The sequence below is a fragment of the Dipodomys merriami genome, unplaced genomic scaffold (assembly GCF_024711535.1).
Source record: "Dipodomys merriami isolate MVZ:Mamm:240054 unplaced genomic scaffold, mDipMer1.0.p SCAF_8, whole genome shotgun sequence".
Lineage (NCBI taxonomy): Eukaryota > Metazoa > Chordata > Mammalia > Rodentia > Heteromyidae > Dipodomys > Dipodomys merriami.
In genome coordinates, this window is record NW_027206401.1 from 35,522,171 (window position 1) to 35,541,939 (window position 19,769).

The following is a 19,769-nucleotide window of genomic DNA, read 5'->3' on the forward strand; positions in this document are numbered from 1 at the left end:
TATGAAATGATTACTTACCAGTGAAAGGCATAATGTGTCTATGTGAAAGAGTAATGACTGAGATTCATGAATACACCCAGTCTCAAGGTACTTAGATTATCAGTATTTTAAAGGGCCTTCTGATTTGTCAAAGAATGTTTATAAAATACCTAGTATGCTTTAAGGCATACTGAATAGCTGAATTTGTCTTTGTTTTTCATGGTGGGATATATTTCTTATATTTATGTGAAGTTATAATAGGTCATTATGCAGAGAACATCCTGATGCAGATAGTTGGTAACTGTTACAATTGAATTTGTGAATGTCTTATATGTGAACATTGAGTACTATTTTCTAAGGTAGGGAGAGGATATAGGGTTAAAGATAAAATAGCAAAAAGTTTTAACATTTAAATAATTGAGTGTTGGAGCTATGACTTCAGTAGACTGCCTGACTAGCAAAACTAGAGTCCCTGAGTTCAAACCCCAGTACCGGGAACAAAACAAAAAACATGTGATTTGTGCATTGGCCTAAGAATGTAATATTTATACCATTGCTTCTGTGAATGTTTTCAGAGTATTAAACTATCAGTTTTTGTTTTTGTAAATATACTTTGAGAAGTGAAAGAAATTCTTGGATGCTTTGCCTTGGGATACCAACTGTTGTACAGGGGTGATTTGTAGTTTAATGGTTACTTGTTTTCTGGATCCTTAATAATAATCTGTTTATAAGTAACTTAAACAATCTGTACTTGATAGCTTCCTGTCACATCAATTCTGTTTCCTATCATAGAAAATTAACTTTACTCCAAATTATATAGTGAAACAGTCTGAGGAATAAATATGTTTTTAAATATGTATTTGAAAATAGAAATATGTTCACATTTTAATTTTTTATTTTCAGTTTATCTAGCAATTATGATGCTCAAATGAAGAGCCTTTTAAGGATTGTGAGGATATTTTGTCATGTCTTTCGAATTGGTCCCTCCTCCCCCAGTAATGGAATCGATATGGGCTACAATGGGAATAAAACTCCAAGAAGCCAGGTGTTCAAGGTCAGAAAAGTATATGATCTTGTTAGGAAGATAGACGTAAAAGACATGAATATGCAAAGCATGCATTCATTAATCAGAGACCTCAGGAACAGGATGTAAGTTTGGTTAATACTTCTATCATTTTCTGTTGGTCACCTCCTTCTCCTTTTCAACTCTAATCTTGTCTAATCAACACATGGCAAGATTTAATTGGTGAGCTTTCAATATTTTTCTTACACACAAAGCTTTTAGTGTTTTATAGTGAAGATATTTAAATATAATTCAAGTATTTATAATTTATTAAGTGGGCATTAGTATAGGTATTAAGTATTAAATATTTAAAATGTTATTTTAAGTGTTCATAATATTAAATATTAAATATTTAAACATAACTTTATTGAGTTATGTTTTTTTGATGACATTTATGGCCACTATTTAAAAAATTCTTATTAGAAAATATTTTGCTTTTATTAAATTTATTATTGTACAATGTATGCTATATGTGTGTTTGTGTATATGTTTAGAAGTAAGGTTGCCTTCATTTAATGGGTGCCCTAATACTTTCTGGGATGACTTCAAGGAAGAGTCATTAAAATATTCTTAAAATATTTTATATTGTTTCATTTGCCTTTTGTATAAGCAGATATGGAAGGAATCCTTTATTTTATTTTATTTTTTTGCTCATAGTTGGCACTCTACCACTTGAGGCACACTTCCATTGGGTTTTTGCTGGTTGATTGGAGATAAGAGTCTCATGAACTTACCTGGGCTGGCTTTAAAGTAAGATCCTCAGATCTCAGCCTCTTAAGTATCACTGGCATCTGGTTACAAATAGTTTCTTTAATACTAAGTATGATAGTTTTTTAGAAAGATATGTGTAGGCATCCATTTGTTTCATTTTCTCATTAACAAAATACGTAGTAAAATGTTACATAGATGTATATATATACAAACAAACATACTTGTGTATATATACGTATATACACTCATATTGCCTTCTTTTTCTTTTTTCTGTTAGTGTGCCACCTACAGGAAGATGGAAATTATACATCTTAGATTTTTACATACCACTCCCTGCATATTTTGTAGTTTAATGGTTGCTTATATTCTATTTACTATTGTATTGTATTGTATTCTATATACAATTGTATTCTATTTACTATTATAAATAGTGTATAAGTAGAAAATCAAATTATATGAGGAGACATGGTTACTATTACTGAAATTGAATACAAAGCGTATTGTCTGATTTTTTAAAAATTTAAGTCTTCCTATTTGTCAATGATATCAGAAAATGAGAATGTGCTACATCTCCTTTCCGTAGGCATTAATGCTTGTTTTAAATGTTAGCTTTTTCTACCGTCAGTACAGATAACAGGATAGAAAAAGATAGCATTGTTTTTTCCTTTTCAAATAAATGGAATAAAATACACACATATGTAAATATATTTGTATTTATAAATTTTATATATTCATTTATATTTAAGTTGTTTTCTGCATCATTGCCAATTCTTCTTGCCTCTGATCACTTACTATTTTTCTTAATATTTTGAATTTTTATTTTTGGTAAACAGTTTATTCTAAACCAGATAATTTATAAATATTAACTTAAGAGATATATTACTCTCTGACTTTTTGAATTGAATATAGAATCTTTAAGGAATGGCAAAATATTCTGCCTTCTCACTTAAATAGGTAAAAATAGAAACTGTACATTGCCATCCTCTCAAAGCCTATTCATTATAAGGGGATCCATATTATAAAAATGTTTAGTTTGCTGTGTTGCTGTGTTAGCAAATTGAATCCTACTTTTCATTTCATTAACTACTCTTAACATGTTACTTTACTGTCAGGAGTAACTAATGGGTTTTCCATTAAAGAGTGAATAGGTTTATAGGCCATGTGTTTTTTAGTAGATGAGATTATTTAACATCCTGTTATTTGCTTTTTAATTTATCTTAGAAGTCCTTTAAGTTAATCTTAACACTTAACTATTCTTTCAGTTCTAGTGCTTAGAAACTTTGGAATGTTTGAAGGACTAGGTTGTTTTATTATTGGATTAGTGTGAGCCATGGGAAGACAGTTTAGGCTTCTTGAATCTATTTTAATTAAAAAAAAAAGTAGTTGTCCAGAATTTCCAGTTGCCAACAAGTCAGATTATGAGTACAGTGTGTCTTCAATTTTAATGTTCCCCTTTAAAAAAATAGTAAACTAACAATGAATTCAAGGAATTATAAATAAAAAAAATTGGAATATTTAGAAAGATTGAGAAATTTAACATTAAGATCTTACCTTTTGGTTTGTGACATTTAACATTCTCATACTATGATTGAGAGTTGACTAATGGACTTCAAAGTATTATGCTATTAATGAACTTAAAATATTTTCTTTTTAAATATGGATATTTAAAAATTGTTCAGTAATTTTGGGATTATATATTATAGTTCTGAAATACAATTTAAGATGTTTTAAATTAAGTATATTTGCTATATTGTTATTAACATATTATTACTGATTAGTTTATTATTAATTAACAATATATACTGCAAATAATATATTCTTATAATTCTGAGGTGGAGGTCATTCAGTAATATGACATAGTGCAGTATATTCACAGTGCTGCAGAGCCTGCTAGTATTTTCCATAGCAATTGACCCAATTTTAGTAGCAACTTATATGTACAGTATTTTGTATCCTGTCTTAACATTTTATTATTTGTGAATACTGAAAACATGATAGTTATGGCATGGCTTATTTTCAGTTTTGTAGTTATGGGGATTTTACTGAGGACTTTGTATATAATAGAGTTTTTACCACTGAGCTATACCCCTAGACCCCATTTATTTTTAATTTTTACTTTAATCTTTTTTTTCCTATGGCTGTTACCTTAGTTAGAAATTAAAGTTATTGGCAGGGGGGCGAGGAAGATTGGGGGAGGGTAGGGGGAGGATGGGAAGGGATAGGAAGGGGAAACAAAGGAGGAGGCTACAATGCTTGGTAAGAAATGTACTCATTATCTTGCTCATGTAATTGTAACCCCTCTGTACAGTATTTTCACTATAAAAAAAATAAAAGGTTGGAACCAAAAAATTTTTTTAAGGCTAAAAAAAAGAAATTAAAGTTATTTTCACAGTATTTCTATCAGTTTCATATAGATCCCTCTCTTTTTTTTGATACTTTTAAATGATTCAGAATTGACTTTTCTTTTTTGTGTTATTAGTATTTTAGGATTTTAACAGATTTGGGCTCACTGACCTTCTGTGTGATCAGCTGCATCATTTCTTAGGCTTTATTTCTGTGTAGCTATTGATGTTCTAGGTGTTTATTTATTTAATTATTTTTTGTGTGGGTCCTGGGGCTTAACACTCAGGCTTTAGGTGCTGTCCCTGAGCTTTTGTGCTCAAAGCTAATGCTCTATCCCTTGAGCCACAAGTGCACTTCCGTATTTTTGGGTAGTGTAATTGGACATAAGAATCTCACAGACTTTTCTACCCAGGCTTGCTTCGAACTGCAATTCTTAGCTCTCAGCCTCCTGAGTAACTAAGGGATTACAGGCATGAGCCACTGGCCCCTGGCATTTTCTAGGTTTTATTCTCATTTAGACTCCCAACTATTCTTTTTCCCTTTGTTTCCAAGTAGTAATAGATGACATCCTATGCTTTCATTTTGGAAGTTTATTTTCTGATATAAAATTGAGTAGTTTGCTAACCTAAGTTCTTTTTCATCTTCTGAATAAGGGTTGAATATTTTGATCATGATGATAGTCAGTTCATGCTTGGATTATGATTAGAATTCTAAGACAATTTCAGTGAGTTGGTGGTTATACTGACAACTGGTACTTTTTGCCTTTTTTTAATTAGCAGGGACTCTAATTTTCCAACTGTTATGACTAACTATGGAAACCCCCCCACCCCTTTTTTTTCTTAAGTGTTGAAGGCACTTATTTCAACTTCAATGATGGTAAAGTTTGTTTTTCTTAAAAAGGAAAACACTTTGCTTGCCTATGTGGAGCATATTAACAGTTTATTGAGTTAATGAGATTTTCATTGATTTTAGTAATAATGATGTGTTTTGTTTTATTTTCACTTTTTGGCATAATGTGATTTATTATTTGCCTATTTAATATGTAAAAGATTCTCAAATTTAAGTGCTTGCTCATGCCTATAATCTTAGCTACTTAGGAGGCTTTGAGGATCATGATTTGAAGCCAAACTAGGCAGGAAAAGTCTGAGAGACACTTTTGTCCAAAATACTTAACCACCAAAAAACTCCAGAAGTAGATCTGTGGCACGAATGGTAGATGGCTAGCCTTGAGCACAGAATCTCAGGGACTGAGCTGAGGCACTGAGTTCAAGCCCCAGGACCTACATACATTAAAAAAAAAATCGCTTATTATAGCTAGCGGCTGTGGTTCAAGTGGGTTATCACCTGTCTACAAGTACAAGGATTTGTGTTCAAACCCTAGTACTTTCCCCCAAAATTGCTACTTACTAGAGCTGGATTATATGATTTGAACATGTGTATTATGTATATAAATGTGGTATATTTTTATAATTTGTGTTATAACTCATCAAAATTCTAGGAATATATAAGTATTGAAACAAAACTATTAAATTCTTTAAGACTTATCATTTCTTGTAATTGAAAAAAGACTTACCTAATTGAAAATTGTTGACACGCTAATAGAGTATATGTTAGGAGAATGATACAAGTAATATGTAGTTATAAAAATAAATACTTAAAAATAAAGATTTGTTTGTTTTGTTAAATTGAAAAAACTTTTTGTAAGGATTACATAAATGCAAATTAGAGACTATTTACAAGTGAAGAAACCATAATTCATGTAACAGTATTTTGCTGCTTTTAAATGTTAGTGACTTTACTTGGGAACATAGAGTGTGTACATTTTTTCTTTTGAGCTTTTTGTATGGATTTGTTTTCATTTTTTATCATGCAGTTTTAAGAATGATATTTTAAAAAGTTCTTTTTTTTCCTCTTAGCCTCTGGAATTGCTTTGGCATTCACTAGATGAATGGCTAGTTTTAATAGCTACAGAATTGATGAAAAACAAAAAGAACTCAGCAGATATCACTTCTATTTTACTGAAACAAAAAGGCCATGATCAGGGTGCAACTTCCATTCCACCATTTGAACCTCCAGAACCGAGGAGCTATGAAAACTTATCCACAGGCCCAGGGGAATCTAAACCAGATGCTGTTGCAGTGAAACAGGAAACCAATGCAGATTGTCAGGATGTTATTTCTATGACAGCAAACCGACTAAGTGCTGTCATTCAAGCTTTTTACATGTGTTGTTCTTGTCAGATGCCTCCAGGGTAAGAAGTGTTTGGTTTACTACTTTTTTCTTTGGTAGATAAAGAAAAGCTGAGATATTTTTGTAATTTAATATGGAAAAATAATTTGTTAGTTTTAAATTCTAGGCTAGTCTAGAATATTTAAATTTTGAGTGAGTTAATATATCTTTCTCTGTAAAATGGTGTCATCTTGTGTAAGATGGTCTCTTATTTATATATTTGAAATGCATAGAAAAAATGCTCAACATTTCAAAATTTTTAAAGTCACTTGTGTATATCATCTGTTGATGAGAAGTTTTATGTATATATAGATTTGTATGTATAAAACATGCATATATATGTTATTTTGTTTAGAGTTGATTAAACATGCTTAAGTTTTCTAGATGTATAAATATGTTTCAGGTCCACATTGTTTCTTTTGGTCTAGAAGCCAATTTTGCATAATGTATATTTATTGATTTATTATATTTTCTGAATTACATCAACAGCTTTTGCCTGTGTATTCTGATTATCTTTTACCTTTCTACAGAATGACTTCACCTCGTTTTATTGAGTTTGTTTGTAAACATGATGAAGTTTTAAAATGCTTTGTTAACAGGTAAGGTTTTCTTCTGGGTTTCATGACTTACCCTGGCAACTTTTCCAAACAGAAAAACAAACAAACATTATTTCTGTTACGATTCAAAATGTGCTAACAATAGAAAGTATAGCAGATGGAGATTAATATATGTTTTTCTTCTATTATAGTATCTCTGTCTGAATTTGCACTTAATTGTATTTATGATTCTTGTCCACTTAAACACCATATATTTCTCTTTTAGAAATCCGAAAATTATATTTGACCACTTTCACTTTCTCCTTGAATGTCCTGAGTTGATGTCAAGATTCATGCATATTATAAAAGCACAGGTAGAAATGTTCTTCATCTTGTTTATAGTCAATGAAATTACTTTTCAAAATTGAATATTGTTTAGTGTAGGAATTATACTTAAAACCTCTGGCAAGAGGGATGGGATTACATGATATTTTAGTATGAGGAGTAAATTTTCCTAAATGTTTATTGAGTGCCTACTCTCTGCAAATGTTTGTAGAAGAGAGCAGATCATATTGCCACATTTCCTAAAATGAGCTTAATGAGGTAGTTTTTGAGAAGGAATTTTATCCCCAAGTACATTTAAAAAGTATAACTTAAGTCCTGTGGAAATTTATAAAGCACATCAGTATACTTAGAATCTTGAAAAATGGTAAAAATAGTGATTCAACGTGGCTAATCCTCCAAATTTACTTCACCTAACACTCTTTTTGACCTGTTCATTCCATATAGCTCATATTTCCTGAAACATGGCTAGGGAAATCTTGTTTTGCTTCTTGCCAGCTATTTGATTTTGGGCATACTTCTTAATATCTTTGAGCCTTGATTTCCTTATCTATAAAGATAGAGATACTGATACAAACTTTATAGGACTGTTGTGAAAAACTATAAAAAGCCACATATGCTTAATAAATGGCAGTTATGAGGAGATAGAAATCTTTTTCTCCAAAAGGATCCTAATTCATTCTAACAGAAGGATAATAAACATTTATAAATGGTTCATCACAGTATTACCTGGTTCTTAAGAACTTTCAAGGAGGAAGAGCTTGTTTTTTTTTGTCTTAAATATATATTTTTTATTGTAAAGATACTGTACAGAGGGGTTACAGTGATATGAGTAAGGTAATGAGTACATTTCCTATTGAGCATTGTTACCCCCGCCTTTGTTTTCTCCCTATCATCCCTTCCCTCCCCATCTCCCCAACTCCTCTCCCCACCTCCCAAAGTTGTAAAGTTCATTTTCAACATACTGAGAAAGAGCTTGTTTTTTGGCTGCTGTTCTGAAGAGAAATTTCAAAAGGACGTAGGTCTTAAGTGACATTGAAAAGCTTAAAAAAACATGCAAAATTTTAATAGGAGTGAAAGGATGGATACCCAAGGTATGGGCATGGAAATGGAAAAGGGATTGTGTAGATGAGATTTGAGATAATAATTGTAGACAGGTAGATTTTGGCCATATTGTCATATGTTGTGATTGCCAGATTCAAGTATCTTCTTTCTTGACTAATAACGTTGCTTCAGAAAAATAATATAATCCTGGCAGAGTTTTAGAAAATTGTTATAATTGTTTTTGTGTATGTGCATGCATATGTATATGTTTATGTATATGTATATGTATATGTACGTGTATTGGTGTGTCCCCACATGTGTGCCAGTACCAGAACTTGAACTTCGGGACTCCTACTTTTGATAAAAACTGGCATTCTACCACATGAGCCATGTTCCACATTTTGCTGGCTAATTGGATATAGAGTTTCATGAACTTTTCCATCTGGGCTGACTTTAAACAAATCCTTAGATCGTAGCCTCTTTTTAATTTTTTTGGTTATGGGGCTTGAACTCTGGGCCTGGGTGATATCCCTGAGCTCTTCAGCTCAAGGCTAGCGCTCTACCACTTGAGCTACAGCACCACTTCCGGTTTTCTGAGTGGTTTATTGGAGATAAGAGTTTCAAGGACTTTCCTGCACCTGCTGGCTTTGAACCAAAATCCTCGTATCTCAGCCTCCTGAGTAGCTGGGATTAAGGCATGAGCCACTGACACCCAGCTCTTAACCTCTTTTTAATCCCCTAAGATTGTAGACGTTCAGCCACTATCACCTGGCTCCATAAGTGGTTTTAATGTCTTTGGGGACATGACCCTTTCAGAAGTTAAAAAAGCAAAGAATACAGATGTATCTAGAGATACGTTGTTAACTATATAATTTAACAAGGGAGTAATAATAAATTATTGAATGTTAATTTTAGGTTCAGTATATTTTTGCTTTATATGAGTCAGTGTTCAGAATAATCAGCCTCTTTACCAAAACTGAAGATAATGTGTTTAAGTAATTTAGCCACTAAATAGAGGTAATAGAATTTAGAAGTCTGTTTGACTTTCAAGTATATTTTGTTGTTACTTGTTCTTGTTTCCTGTAGTGCCAGGAATCCAAACCTAGTGGTTTGTATATGCCAGGTAACACCCCAAACGCCTTTCTTTCTGTTTTTGTTTTTGTTTTTGGTAGGTTGTGGGTGCTTGAAGTCAGGGCCTGTTGTGTTTGTTTGTGTTGTCCATGAGCTTCTTTGTGCTCAAGGCTAGTGCCCTACCACTTGAACTATAGCACCACTTTCGGGTTTTGAGTGGTTAATTGGAGATGAGAGTCTGATGGAGACTTTTCAGCCCAGGCTAGCTTTGAAGCACCCACGATCCTTAGATCTCAGCCTCCTGAATAGCAAGATTACAGGTGTGAGCAACCAGCGCCTGGCTCTTAAGTTTATTTTCTTAACCTATCACTCTATTCGGGGGTAAATGAAACAATAGGTGAAAAAAGTTTTTAGTTTTTGAAAGAGAAGTAGTTTGCTAGTTTTAATACTGTCTGCTTTTCACTTCCCATTTTTCCTCTTTTGAGCAATTCAGTTATAAATCGTCTACATGGGCTGGGAAGGTGGCTCAGTGGTAGAGCACTTGCCTTGCATGCCTGAGGCCCTGGGTTCGATTCCTCAGCACCACATAAGCAAAAAAGCAAAAAGTCGGAAGTGACGCTGTAGCTCAAGTGGTAGAGCGCTAGCCTTGAGCTGAAGAGCTAAGGGACAGCGCCCAGGCCCAGAGTTCAGGCCCCACGACCGGACCCCCCTCCCCCCCCAAAAAAAAATCGTCTACATTAGGTAATTACTTGTGTTGAACCAGAAAGAAAGTTTTGTTGACTGAATCAATGAAGAGAATGTCCACATAAATAGTTATTGTCTAGTGGCCTAGTATGGGGTTTTGGAGTTTGTGTGTGTTGAGGAGAAAAGGAATTCAGCATGAGTTATATTAGTTGTAGTGACATAAAGAGGTCCTTGTGGAGAGTGGTGGCTATTGCACCAGAATTATTTGATAAAGTCCCATGTATCAGCAGGCATTGTTAGTGAAACGAGTAAGCAAGAGGAAAATTGACATGTAGGAGGTAGAAGTAAAGGGAGGATTGGTCAAATAAGAAAGCATGGCAGTGTTAATTTCTCATTTTTGGAGAAAGGATTTACAAGATGGTAGAAAATTAGAACAAACTGCTATTTAATATAATTGGAAATATGAGTGTGAATTTATAGTTTTCATTCATTATTTGTAGATAAGAGCAAACTTGCCACCTTTGGCTCTAATTAGCATTCAGAATGAAATGGGCATCATAGAGAAATGGCAAATTACAGGGGTTGGGCTATGGGAAGTATCTGGAACAATCAGAACATTAAAATGAATAACAATAGCAGAATGCTATGAATAAAATAGTAAACCATATGGCTATACTGAAAAAACTTAATGAATAAGTATAGGAGGTTTTATATGAAGGGTTGGATATTTATAGTTTCAAAATATCTCCTCACAGAATACTTACACCAAAGAATAAAAAGAAGCTTCAACAAATTGTTTAAATAGGGATACAGGTGGACCCATTGCAACAATGAGATGTACAAGTTGTTATATTGAAAATGAACTTTACAACTTTGGCGCAGGGGGCGGGGTGGTGGTGGGGGTATGGGAAGGGATGGGAAGGGGAAACAAAGGAGGCAACAATGCTTGATAAGAAATGCATTCATTACCTTACCTATGTAATTGTAACCCCTCTGTACAGTATTTTCACAATAAAAAAAATAAAGTTCACCAATAAATTAAAAAAAAAAGAAGCAGCTTCACAGTGGAGAGGCGTGGTAGTGATTAGAATAGGCACACCAGAGTATTAGCTGATAGGATACACTAAGAAGAAGGTGGCATCACTTCTCTGACTTTTTTCCTGCAAGAAATGCATATTCTGAAACTTAAGTATGAGGAAACATTCAACTAACTCCAATTAAGGGACACACTACAATATTAACTGACCTTGAACTGACTCTTGAAAAGTATCAAGGTCATGAAAACATTGAAGAATATACCCAGAATAAAGGAGACAGAAATAGACAAGACAATTGGCTATAGTTTTATGAATCATTATTGTACTATATAGGTTTTTTTTTGAAATTGTCAAAACTTGAAGTCTTAGCATTAGCTGTCATAATATATGTGACCCTAATTTTGGTAGCGGTTATCTGGTTATATAGAATTACTTTATAGGAAATATACACCAAAGTATTTATGAGTGAGTAGACAGCATCTTGACAAGTTATTGTCGCATGAATAGGAACAAAGTGTTTTCTATTATACTTGGAAATCCATTGTAACTTGGGAGACTATACAGTCCAAAAGACCAATTACCTGTATTAAAGGCTTTATTTCTTCTATTGATGGTTTCCAGGTGACCAGTAGTTAAAGGGAGAGACAATTGTATTGCTGTACAAATGCTTTTAAAAGCATCCTTTGTAATCAGTTCTGTTTTATGAATTATATATGGAAACTTAGGTACTCAGAAAGTTTACATATAGGGGCTGGGAAGGTGGCTCAGTGGTAGAGCACTTGCCTTGCATTCATGAGGCCCTGGGTTCCATTCCTCAGCACCACATAAGCAAAAAGAAAAAAGCCGGAAGTGGTGCTGTGGCTCAAGTGGTAGAGTGCTAGCCTTGAGCTGAAGAGCTGGGGGACAGCGCCCAGGGTCAGAGTTCAGGCCCCACGACTAAATCCACCCCCCCAAAAAAAAAGAAAGTTTGCATATAAAAATATGCTTTTTGGGGTTTGGAAGTTGGCTTAGTGGTAGAGCGCTTGCCTTGCATGCCAGAGGCCCTGGGTTCGATTCCTCAGCACCACATAAGCAAAAAGAAAAAAGCTGGAAGTGGCGCTGTGGCTCAAGTGGTAGAGCACTAGCTTTGAGCTGAAGAGCTGAGGGCAGCGCCCAGGCCCAGAGTTCAGGCCCCACGACCGGAGCCAAAACAAAACAAAACAAAAAAATATGCTTTTTGGCTCTTTAGATATTTGTGTATGTTACCAGTGTGTGTTTTGATCTTACAGGTATCTCTCTTAGCTTTTGAAGGTAGTTTGTATTTTTAAAATATTAATTCCAAATAAATTACTTAAATCATTGCCATTTATTTTATTTGTTGGTTCACATTTTAAAGGCACAGAAGCAGCTTAAATATTGTATGATGTCAAATAAGCTACCAGTTGTTGAAAATAATTTTAATATTATCATTTATGGAGTATTGTGACTTTTTTTTTTTGGTTGATTGTGGGACTTGAACTCTGGGCCTGGGTGCTGTCCCTGAGCATTTCAGCTCAAGGCAAGCGCCCTACCACTTGAGCCACAGTGCCACGTCAGGTTTTCTGGTAGTTAATTGGAGATAAGAGTGTCACGGACTTTCCTTCCCGGTCTGGCTTTGAGCCACAATCCTCAGATCTCAGCCTCCAGAGTAGTTAGGATTACAGGCATGAGCCACCGGCACCCAGTATTGTGAATTTTTTAAACAAGTTATTTAGCTTCATGCTGCATATTTCTTTTCTGTAAAATGGAGACTACAGTTGTTTTTTTAAATAGTACTGTGAGAGTTGTAAAACTAATATTTAATTCAGGTTAAATGAAGGAATATACTGGCATTCTAAAAAATGCCTCAAGCATAATTTATGGCATTTATCTCTTGGAACCTTTAGCTTTTGTGGTATTTATCGTGTTTGATTCTCTTTGCCTTTTTAGCCTTGTGTATTATTTGCTCAGCAAATTCTCAGATCATATGTGATTATAAAGTTCTTGGTGTCGGTTAATTGTATCTTTAACATCTTGGACAAGAGACCTAACCTTATTTCCAGCAGAATCTTTCTTTGTTCATGGCTGTTCAAATGTAGACCTGTTGAGTCTTTTATTTTCAAACACCTAATAGTTATCACAATTGTATTCAGGGTAGTTAAAATCTTAAGAATTGTCTTTCCATGAGTGCCAAGGAGTATAGTAGTAAGTTGTTGGAAGAAAAGTTTATTCCCTCTTAATAAGTTCTTTGTATAAAGATCTTATTCCAAATAGTAATGCCTCTTAAATTTACATCATTCTTCTTTTCTGCCACAACCAGGGAGGACTTCATTATCCACAACTTGTTATTGCAACTGTTACTTCACTGATTCCTTTTATATTGGTACTACATTCATTTTGTTTATCACATTTATTTTGGTATTCTTCTGACCAAATGTCCACAGTGGCCACTGTACCTCTTACTTGATTCTTGGATCCTTAATTCCATATTTAGTTTATTCATTTAAAAACTTAATTCTTTAACATGTATAGTATCCTACAAATAGAACTCTGGTTATATCAATAGCTTTATTACATCTTTCAAGTAGACACAGTTTCTTCTGCACCTTTCTCTTTGACTCCCTTAACCTACTGTGCCCCTTTCAAAACTCCCTGCTTGAGGAAGTCCTATCATGCTTTAAAGTTCTAGTCTAAACCATGACCATGTGAAGCCTTTGTACTCTGTTCATCTGTACAGGTTCAAAGTTCCTGCTGTTTTTGAAGTTTGTACTTCACTATTTAGAACTTACTATTACATAAATACTGTGTTCTTAGTCTTATCTTTTTAACTGTATGAAGCAGTTTTTAGCAAGAAAATAGGCTTTTACTAGTTATCTACAGTATTGTCACATAGTAGGTACTCAATAATATTTTCTGATGAATCATAAAAACTATAGGTAACTTGGAATTGCTTTACCTGATAGATGAATAAAAAGTTGAGACTTTATTCACATTTCAAGAGATTTTGTTTTTTAATTTTTAGGAGAAAGAGGGATAACAATTTTTTTCTAGTTGTTGCCTAAGTCCCAAGGATAGAAATAAGAATAAAATGAAGTATAAAATACTAGTTTTTGAAAAATTAAGTGTAGTGTATGCAGCATAATTTTTCTGGATGTGAAAACTTGTTCTTAAAAGTCTTGTTGATTTAATAGAATTTGAGAATAATATGTTTAATTACATACCTGATATTAAGTTCTTTTTTTTTCTTGATATTAAGTTCTTAGATAGAACTTAATTTATCAATTCTTTCTGTTGAAAATATAGGCAGTAAGAAATATATTACTGGCCTGGGAAGGTGGCTCAGTGGTAGAGCTCTTGCCTTGCATGCATGAGGCCCTGGGTTCGATTCCCCAGCACCACATATGCAAAAAGAAAAAAAAAGCCGGAAGTGGCGCTGTGGCTCAAGTGGTAGAGAGCTAGCCTTGAGCTGAAGAGCTGAGGGACAGCACTCAGGCCCAGAGTTCAGGCCCCACAACTGGACCCAAAAAATAAAATAAAAAGAAATATATTACTCAAGTAATGCAAGTATTTCTACTAACATCGGCCTTTTCATGAATAGTTATTAAAATTTAAGAACATTTTATGCTGCCTATTGTAAATAAAGGTCTAAGACTGATAATTTGTAGAAATTTACTTACATTTGTCATGCTACTAAATCAATTAATTAGGTGACTGCTAATCTATTTTCACTTTTTTGGGGTAGCCATTTAAAGACCGCTGTGAATGGTTCTATGAACATTTGCATTTGGGACAACCAGATTCAGACATGGTGCACAGGCCAGTGAATGAAAATGATATTCTACTGATTCACAGAGGTATGTTTAGCCAAGAAAATAATACATGTGTGAGGCACAAAGTAATTGTTATTATAAATTCTAATTTGCAAAATTAACCAGTGCTACATATTTAGATTCTATTTTTAGGAGTAGCTGTGAAGTTGTGTCAAAAGCAAACTGTGCAAAGCTAAAGCAGGGGATTGCTGTACGGTTCCATGGAGAAGAAGGCATGGTGGGTATAAAATAAGTGATAGCACTCACTGTGTATGAGAAAAATCACACTTGAATAAAGTTTAATACTTGTTAAGCAAAGAGTCAATAAAATTTTAATTTTATTAGAAAAGTTTCCCATATATTTCTGTTGATGCTAAATTTTATTTTCTTGAACTCAGGGTCAAGGTGTTGTGCGTGAGTGGTTTGATATTCTGTCTAATGAGATAGTCAATCCCGATTATGCATTGTTTACCCAGTCAGCAGATGGTAAGTTATGTGGTCTAGACTTTTTCTGTGACTTGACAAATTTTTTAAACTACTTCAATATATTTTTATCTTTTCTTCCCAGAGTAGTCCTGTGGGCTATATATGTGCTCTCTTGTAGAAGAGAAAATGAAAACTTAGGAGTTTTTGTCTATATTTACATGGTTAATGAGTGGTAGAATTCTTAAATGGAACTTTATAGCATTCCGTTTTTTTGTTTTTGTGTGTGTGTGTGTTTTTTTTGGTTGGTCATGGGGCTTAAACTCTTGGCCTGGGTGCTATCCCTGAGCTTTTCAGCTCTAGGCTAGCACTCTACCCTTGAGCCACAGCGCCACTTCCGGTTTTCTAGTGGTTAATTGGAGAAGAGTCTCATGGACTTCCCTGCCTGGTCTGGCTTTGAACCACCATCCTCAGATCTCAGCCTCCTGAGTAGCTAGGATTATAGGCATGAGCCACTGGCACCTGACAGTATTCTTTCTTCAAAACATTTGGTTTCATTTTCTTCTCAAGATCTAGTAATGAGCTTGAGGAAGTTCTTTTTATTCTTTTAAAATTTATTCAGTTCTACTTTTTTTAAACTTTTCTTCCATAAAGTAGTGTTGTTAGTAGATGGACTTTAAAAAACAAAATATATTATGAGAGCTACAAACTATTAAAAATAAAACCCATAGAAGTAGAACAGAGCCTGGGTTGCCAGCTGATCTAAGCCTGTGATTTTATGCATGAGAAAGTGGAGCTCTGGAAAAACTAAATAACTCTCCCATAGTCCCAAAGTGCAGGCCATTCCAGTAGTGTTTGCAGAGTTCAGTTCTTTCTGTATGTGTATGTTCCTCCCTGCAGTAGAGTCTGGGTCACTTTGGTAACTTAACAGATGGGCTAATGAAATCCATACTAAGTAAAGAAAAAAACAAACAAAAAACCCAAAACCTATCTTTGGAAAGGTTTGCAAACTTCAAACTTGGAAAACTTACTTATCATGACAACCAGTCTAGAAATTGTGATATTAAAACTTAATTAGTTATGCATGATATTAAAACTTAATTAGTTATGCATATTGACTTTGTTTCAGTCTTTTCAAGAAATCAAAATCTATCAAGCAAAACACACGAAATTGTAGAATGTAGGCAAACAGTTGTCTTTGTAGAAATGGTATTTGTGGCCTGTAGAATTATAACCTGCTACTGTAAACTAAGTAGAAAAACTTTGAAGACTCACTATTTGAAGTGAAGGTAGGAAGTCAGTTTTCAAATGCTTTGTATAGTTGTTTTTCCTGAAAATCTTTTCTTTCCCTAGTCTTCACAGGCTTTTGTAAGGAAGGAGAAATTTCTGATTTTTACCTTCTGATTGCTTCCAGCTAAACTAGTAGAAAATACCATTTAATAAGAAGGAGTACTTTAGGAGAGGCAAGCAAGGGTGAATACAATGGAAGCATGGAAACTGTAGACATCCACATATGTAATAGGTCCTTAAAGACAGACTTAATAGTTCAAAAAAACCTTATCTTATGATCAAATTAGATGTTTAATCTAGAAAAGTAGTTCAGTTTAGTTTGAATTTTGGAGTTACACAAGGTATAAAATTCTTTTAGTGTGATGTTGGTCCAGGGGACTTTTTTTCCCTTGAGGTAGTGGTTGGGAGGGCTTATACTTTTATTCTGTTAAGGTTTTGTATTTCTTCCCTTCCTTCCTCTCCCGTTCTCTCCCCTCCTCTCCTCTCCCCTCCCTTTCCCTTTCCTTTCTTTCTGTAGTTGTATAAATGAGTTTCACTTATAATTTCTCATTCAAAAATGGTAACAAATTGACAGCTGCTTGTGGTTCATGCCTGTACTCCTAGCTACTCAGAATGCTGAGATCTGAGCCAACTCAAGATAAATCCAGATTGGAGACTGCCAGCCTTGTGAGACAAAGCCAAGTGACAGTGCAGGGCCCTGAGTTTTAGCCCAATACTGGAACCAAAAACAAAAAACAACAAATAAAAGATGATATCCTGTCTTGCAGAATATAGTAAGAATTCATCACTTCTCTAATCCTAGCAACTCAGGAGGCTGAAATCTTAGGATTTCAGACCAGGCAGGAAAGTTCATGAGACTTATTTCCAGTTGACTACTTAAAAATCCAGAAGTGGAGCTGTGGCTCAAGTGGTACAGTGCTAGCTTTGATCAAAAAGGGTTCAGGGACGGCTTCCAGGTGCTGAGTTCAAGCCTCAGGGCCAGTGCATGTGTGCTTGCATGTGTGCTCTCACGTGCACGCACACCCACACAACACACAATTATAAGAATTCAGTTAATTGACATATAAAATGCTTAGCTCAGTGCCTGGAACAAAGAAAGCTTACGATAAATATTATTTTTGGAAAATTAGTATTTTCTTATTTTTTAAAAAAAGCTTTTTCACTATTTCCTGCAGAGTATCACAATCTCACTAAACTGTCAGGTTGACTTTGAACTTGAGATTCTCCTGATAATGCTTGTGCTATTAGGCTCAGCAAACAAATCACTTTTGGTTTTGTTCTTTTTCCACTACTGAGTATTGTACTTAGGGCCTTGTGCTTGCTAGGCAAGTGCCCTGCTGCATGAGCCATTTTTAGTTGTAATTAAACAACTATAATGAAAGACAGAAGATGTGAAGAAACAGCTATATTTTAACCTAAAACTTGACCTAGGCTTTATATTCTGTTTAAACAAATTTTCATGGTAAAACTATTATTCCTTCTTTAGAAATTTTTTTTCGAATTTTCTCATTTTTAAGAACTTATATAATCTCAGAAACTAATTAGATGGTGAAGAACTAGTGGAGGAAAGTAAGATAATCAAAAAGTTACTTTGGTTTATTAGTAAACATTCACTATTTGAACAGGTAAAAAAAATTTTGTGGTTATTCTCAGAATGTTGTATTTTTAGAATCATGCTTGTCTTTGAAGTCCTCCATCTCCAAAGCTTTGCTTTGGAGAGAGAGAGAGAGAGAGAGAGAGAGAGAGAGAGAGAGAGAGAGAGAGAGAGAGAGAGAGAGAGAGAGAGAGAGAGAGAGAGAGAGAGAGAGAGAGAGAGAGAGAGAGAGAGAGAGAGAGAGAGAGAGAGAGAGAGAGAGAGAGAGAGAGAGAGAGAGAGAGAGAGAGAGAGAGAGAGAGAGAGAGAGAGAGAGAGAGAGAGAGTGTGTGTGTATGCTTGTACCTGTCTGGGCTTGAACTCAGGTCCTAGGCATTGTCCCTGAGCTTGCTTGCTTGCTTTTTTTTTTTTTTTTTCTTGTCCCTGAGCTTTTTTACTCAAGGCCAGTACTCTACAACTTGATCCACAGCTCTACTTCTACCTTTTTCAGTGTGTAATTTTCTTACCTGGGTTAGGTTTGAACCACGATCCTCAGATCTCAGGCTCCTGATTTATTATGATTACAGGAGTAAGCCACCAGTTCTTGGCCTTTTTTTGGTTTGTGATACTTAGTTTTGCCACATCTTTGCAAAGGTAAATAAGAATGGATGATAAGCTTCACATAGCTTATTTAAGAAACCATAAACTTCTAAGTTTCTTACCTTATCTAAGTAAATAAGGCACAGAAACTTCATATAGTGTTAGCACCGAGAAATCAAAGACCAATAATACAAAGTGAACTATTGTCAGAAACTGTATTTCAAATGATCAAGTATTACGCTTCCTAGTACCCTTCTCCTGCTTACTTTCTTTTGATCCTGTTTCGTTAGATTTATTCTTTTTTTTCCCTTAATGTTTAGAATAGTAGTGAGTAGTCTAAAACTCATTACATATTTGTTAAACAAATCTGTGAATTTCTAGTCCAAATTCATGACCATCATTTGAAAAAATAGAGAAGAAGAATTAAAATTGAGGAGTTGGTACTTTTGGTTTTTACCATTGTACTATTATTTGAGACTTTGTGGTAACATATATAACAAAATGCATTATTTTTGCCATTTGAAAGGGTACTGTTTGGTAGTACTAAGTATATTGGCTATGTTTTGCATCATTATCATTCTCTTAATTCCAGAACATTGTCCTTAGCACAAGTAGAAACTGTTCCTATTAAGCAGTAGCTGTTCATTATGTAATTTTATTAAGCTAAGGTTTTGCTTAGTTTTTTGCCCAGGTTAGTTTAAAACTGTGATCGTCCCTATTGCAATCTTGTTAATAAGCATTCAGGGGCCAATTCTTTTTTTGGGGGGGGGGGTCCAGTCGTGGGCCTGAACTCTGGGCCTGGTGCAGTCCCTCAGCTCTTCAGCTCAAGGCTAGCGCTTTACTACTTGAGCCACAGTGCCACTTCCGGCTTTTTTCTTTTTGCTTATGTGGTGCTGAGGAATCGAACTCAGGGCCTCAAGTATGCAAGGCAAGCGCTCTATCACTGAGCCACCTTCCCAGCCCTCAGTGGCCAATTCTATTACTTAAAAACATTGTTCTAGAGGGATGCTGGTGGTTCATGTCTGTAATCCAAGCTAC

At 34.5% G+C, this 19,769-nt stretch overlaps 1 protein-coding gene across 3 annotated transcripts in view; it reads left to right on the forward strand.

The window, feature by feature from the left end:
- Positions 1–19,769, forward strand: part of Hace1 (HECT domain and ankyrin repeat containing E3 ubiquitin protein ligase 1) — a 65,016-nt gene that overhangs the window by 28,818 nt on the left and 16,429 nt on the right. For all 3 annotated transcript variants that reach the window (XR_011369450.1, XM_070010996.1, XM_070010997.1), the window contains exons 11-17: positions 883–1,033; positions 6,013–6,347; positions 6,856–6,924; positions 7,148–7,235; positions 14,779–14,890; positions 14,986–15,083; positions 15,244–15,331. Coding sequence is in view for 2 of the 3 variants with exons in the window: in XM_070010996.1 (XP_069867097.1) it covers positions 883–1,033; positions 6,013–6,347; positions 6,856–6,924; positions 7,148–7,235; positions 14,779–14,890; positions 14,986–15,083; positions 15,244–15,331 (941 nt within the window). In the remaining variant the exon portion in view is untranslated. The remainder of the gene's footprint in view (positions 1–882; positions 1,034–6,012; positions 6,348–6,855; positions 6,925–7,147; positions 7,236–14,778; positions 14,891–14,985; positions 15,084–15,243; positions 15,332–19,769) is intronic.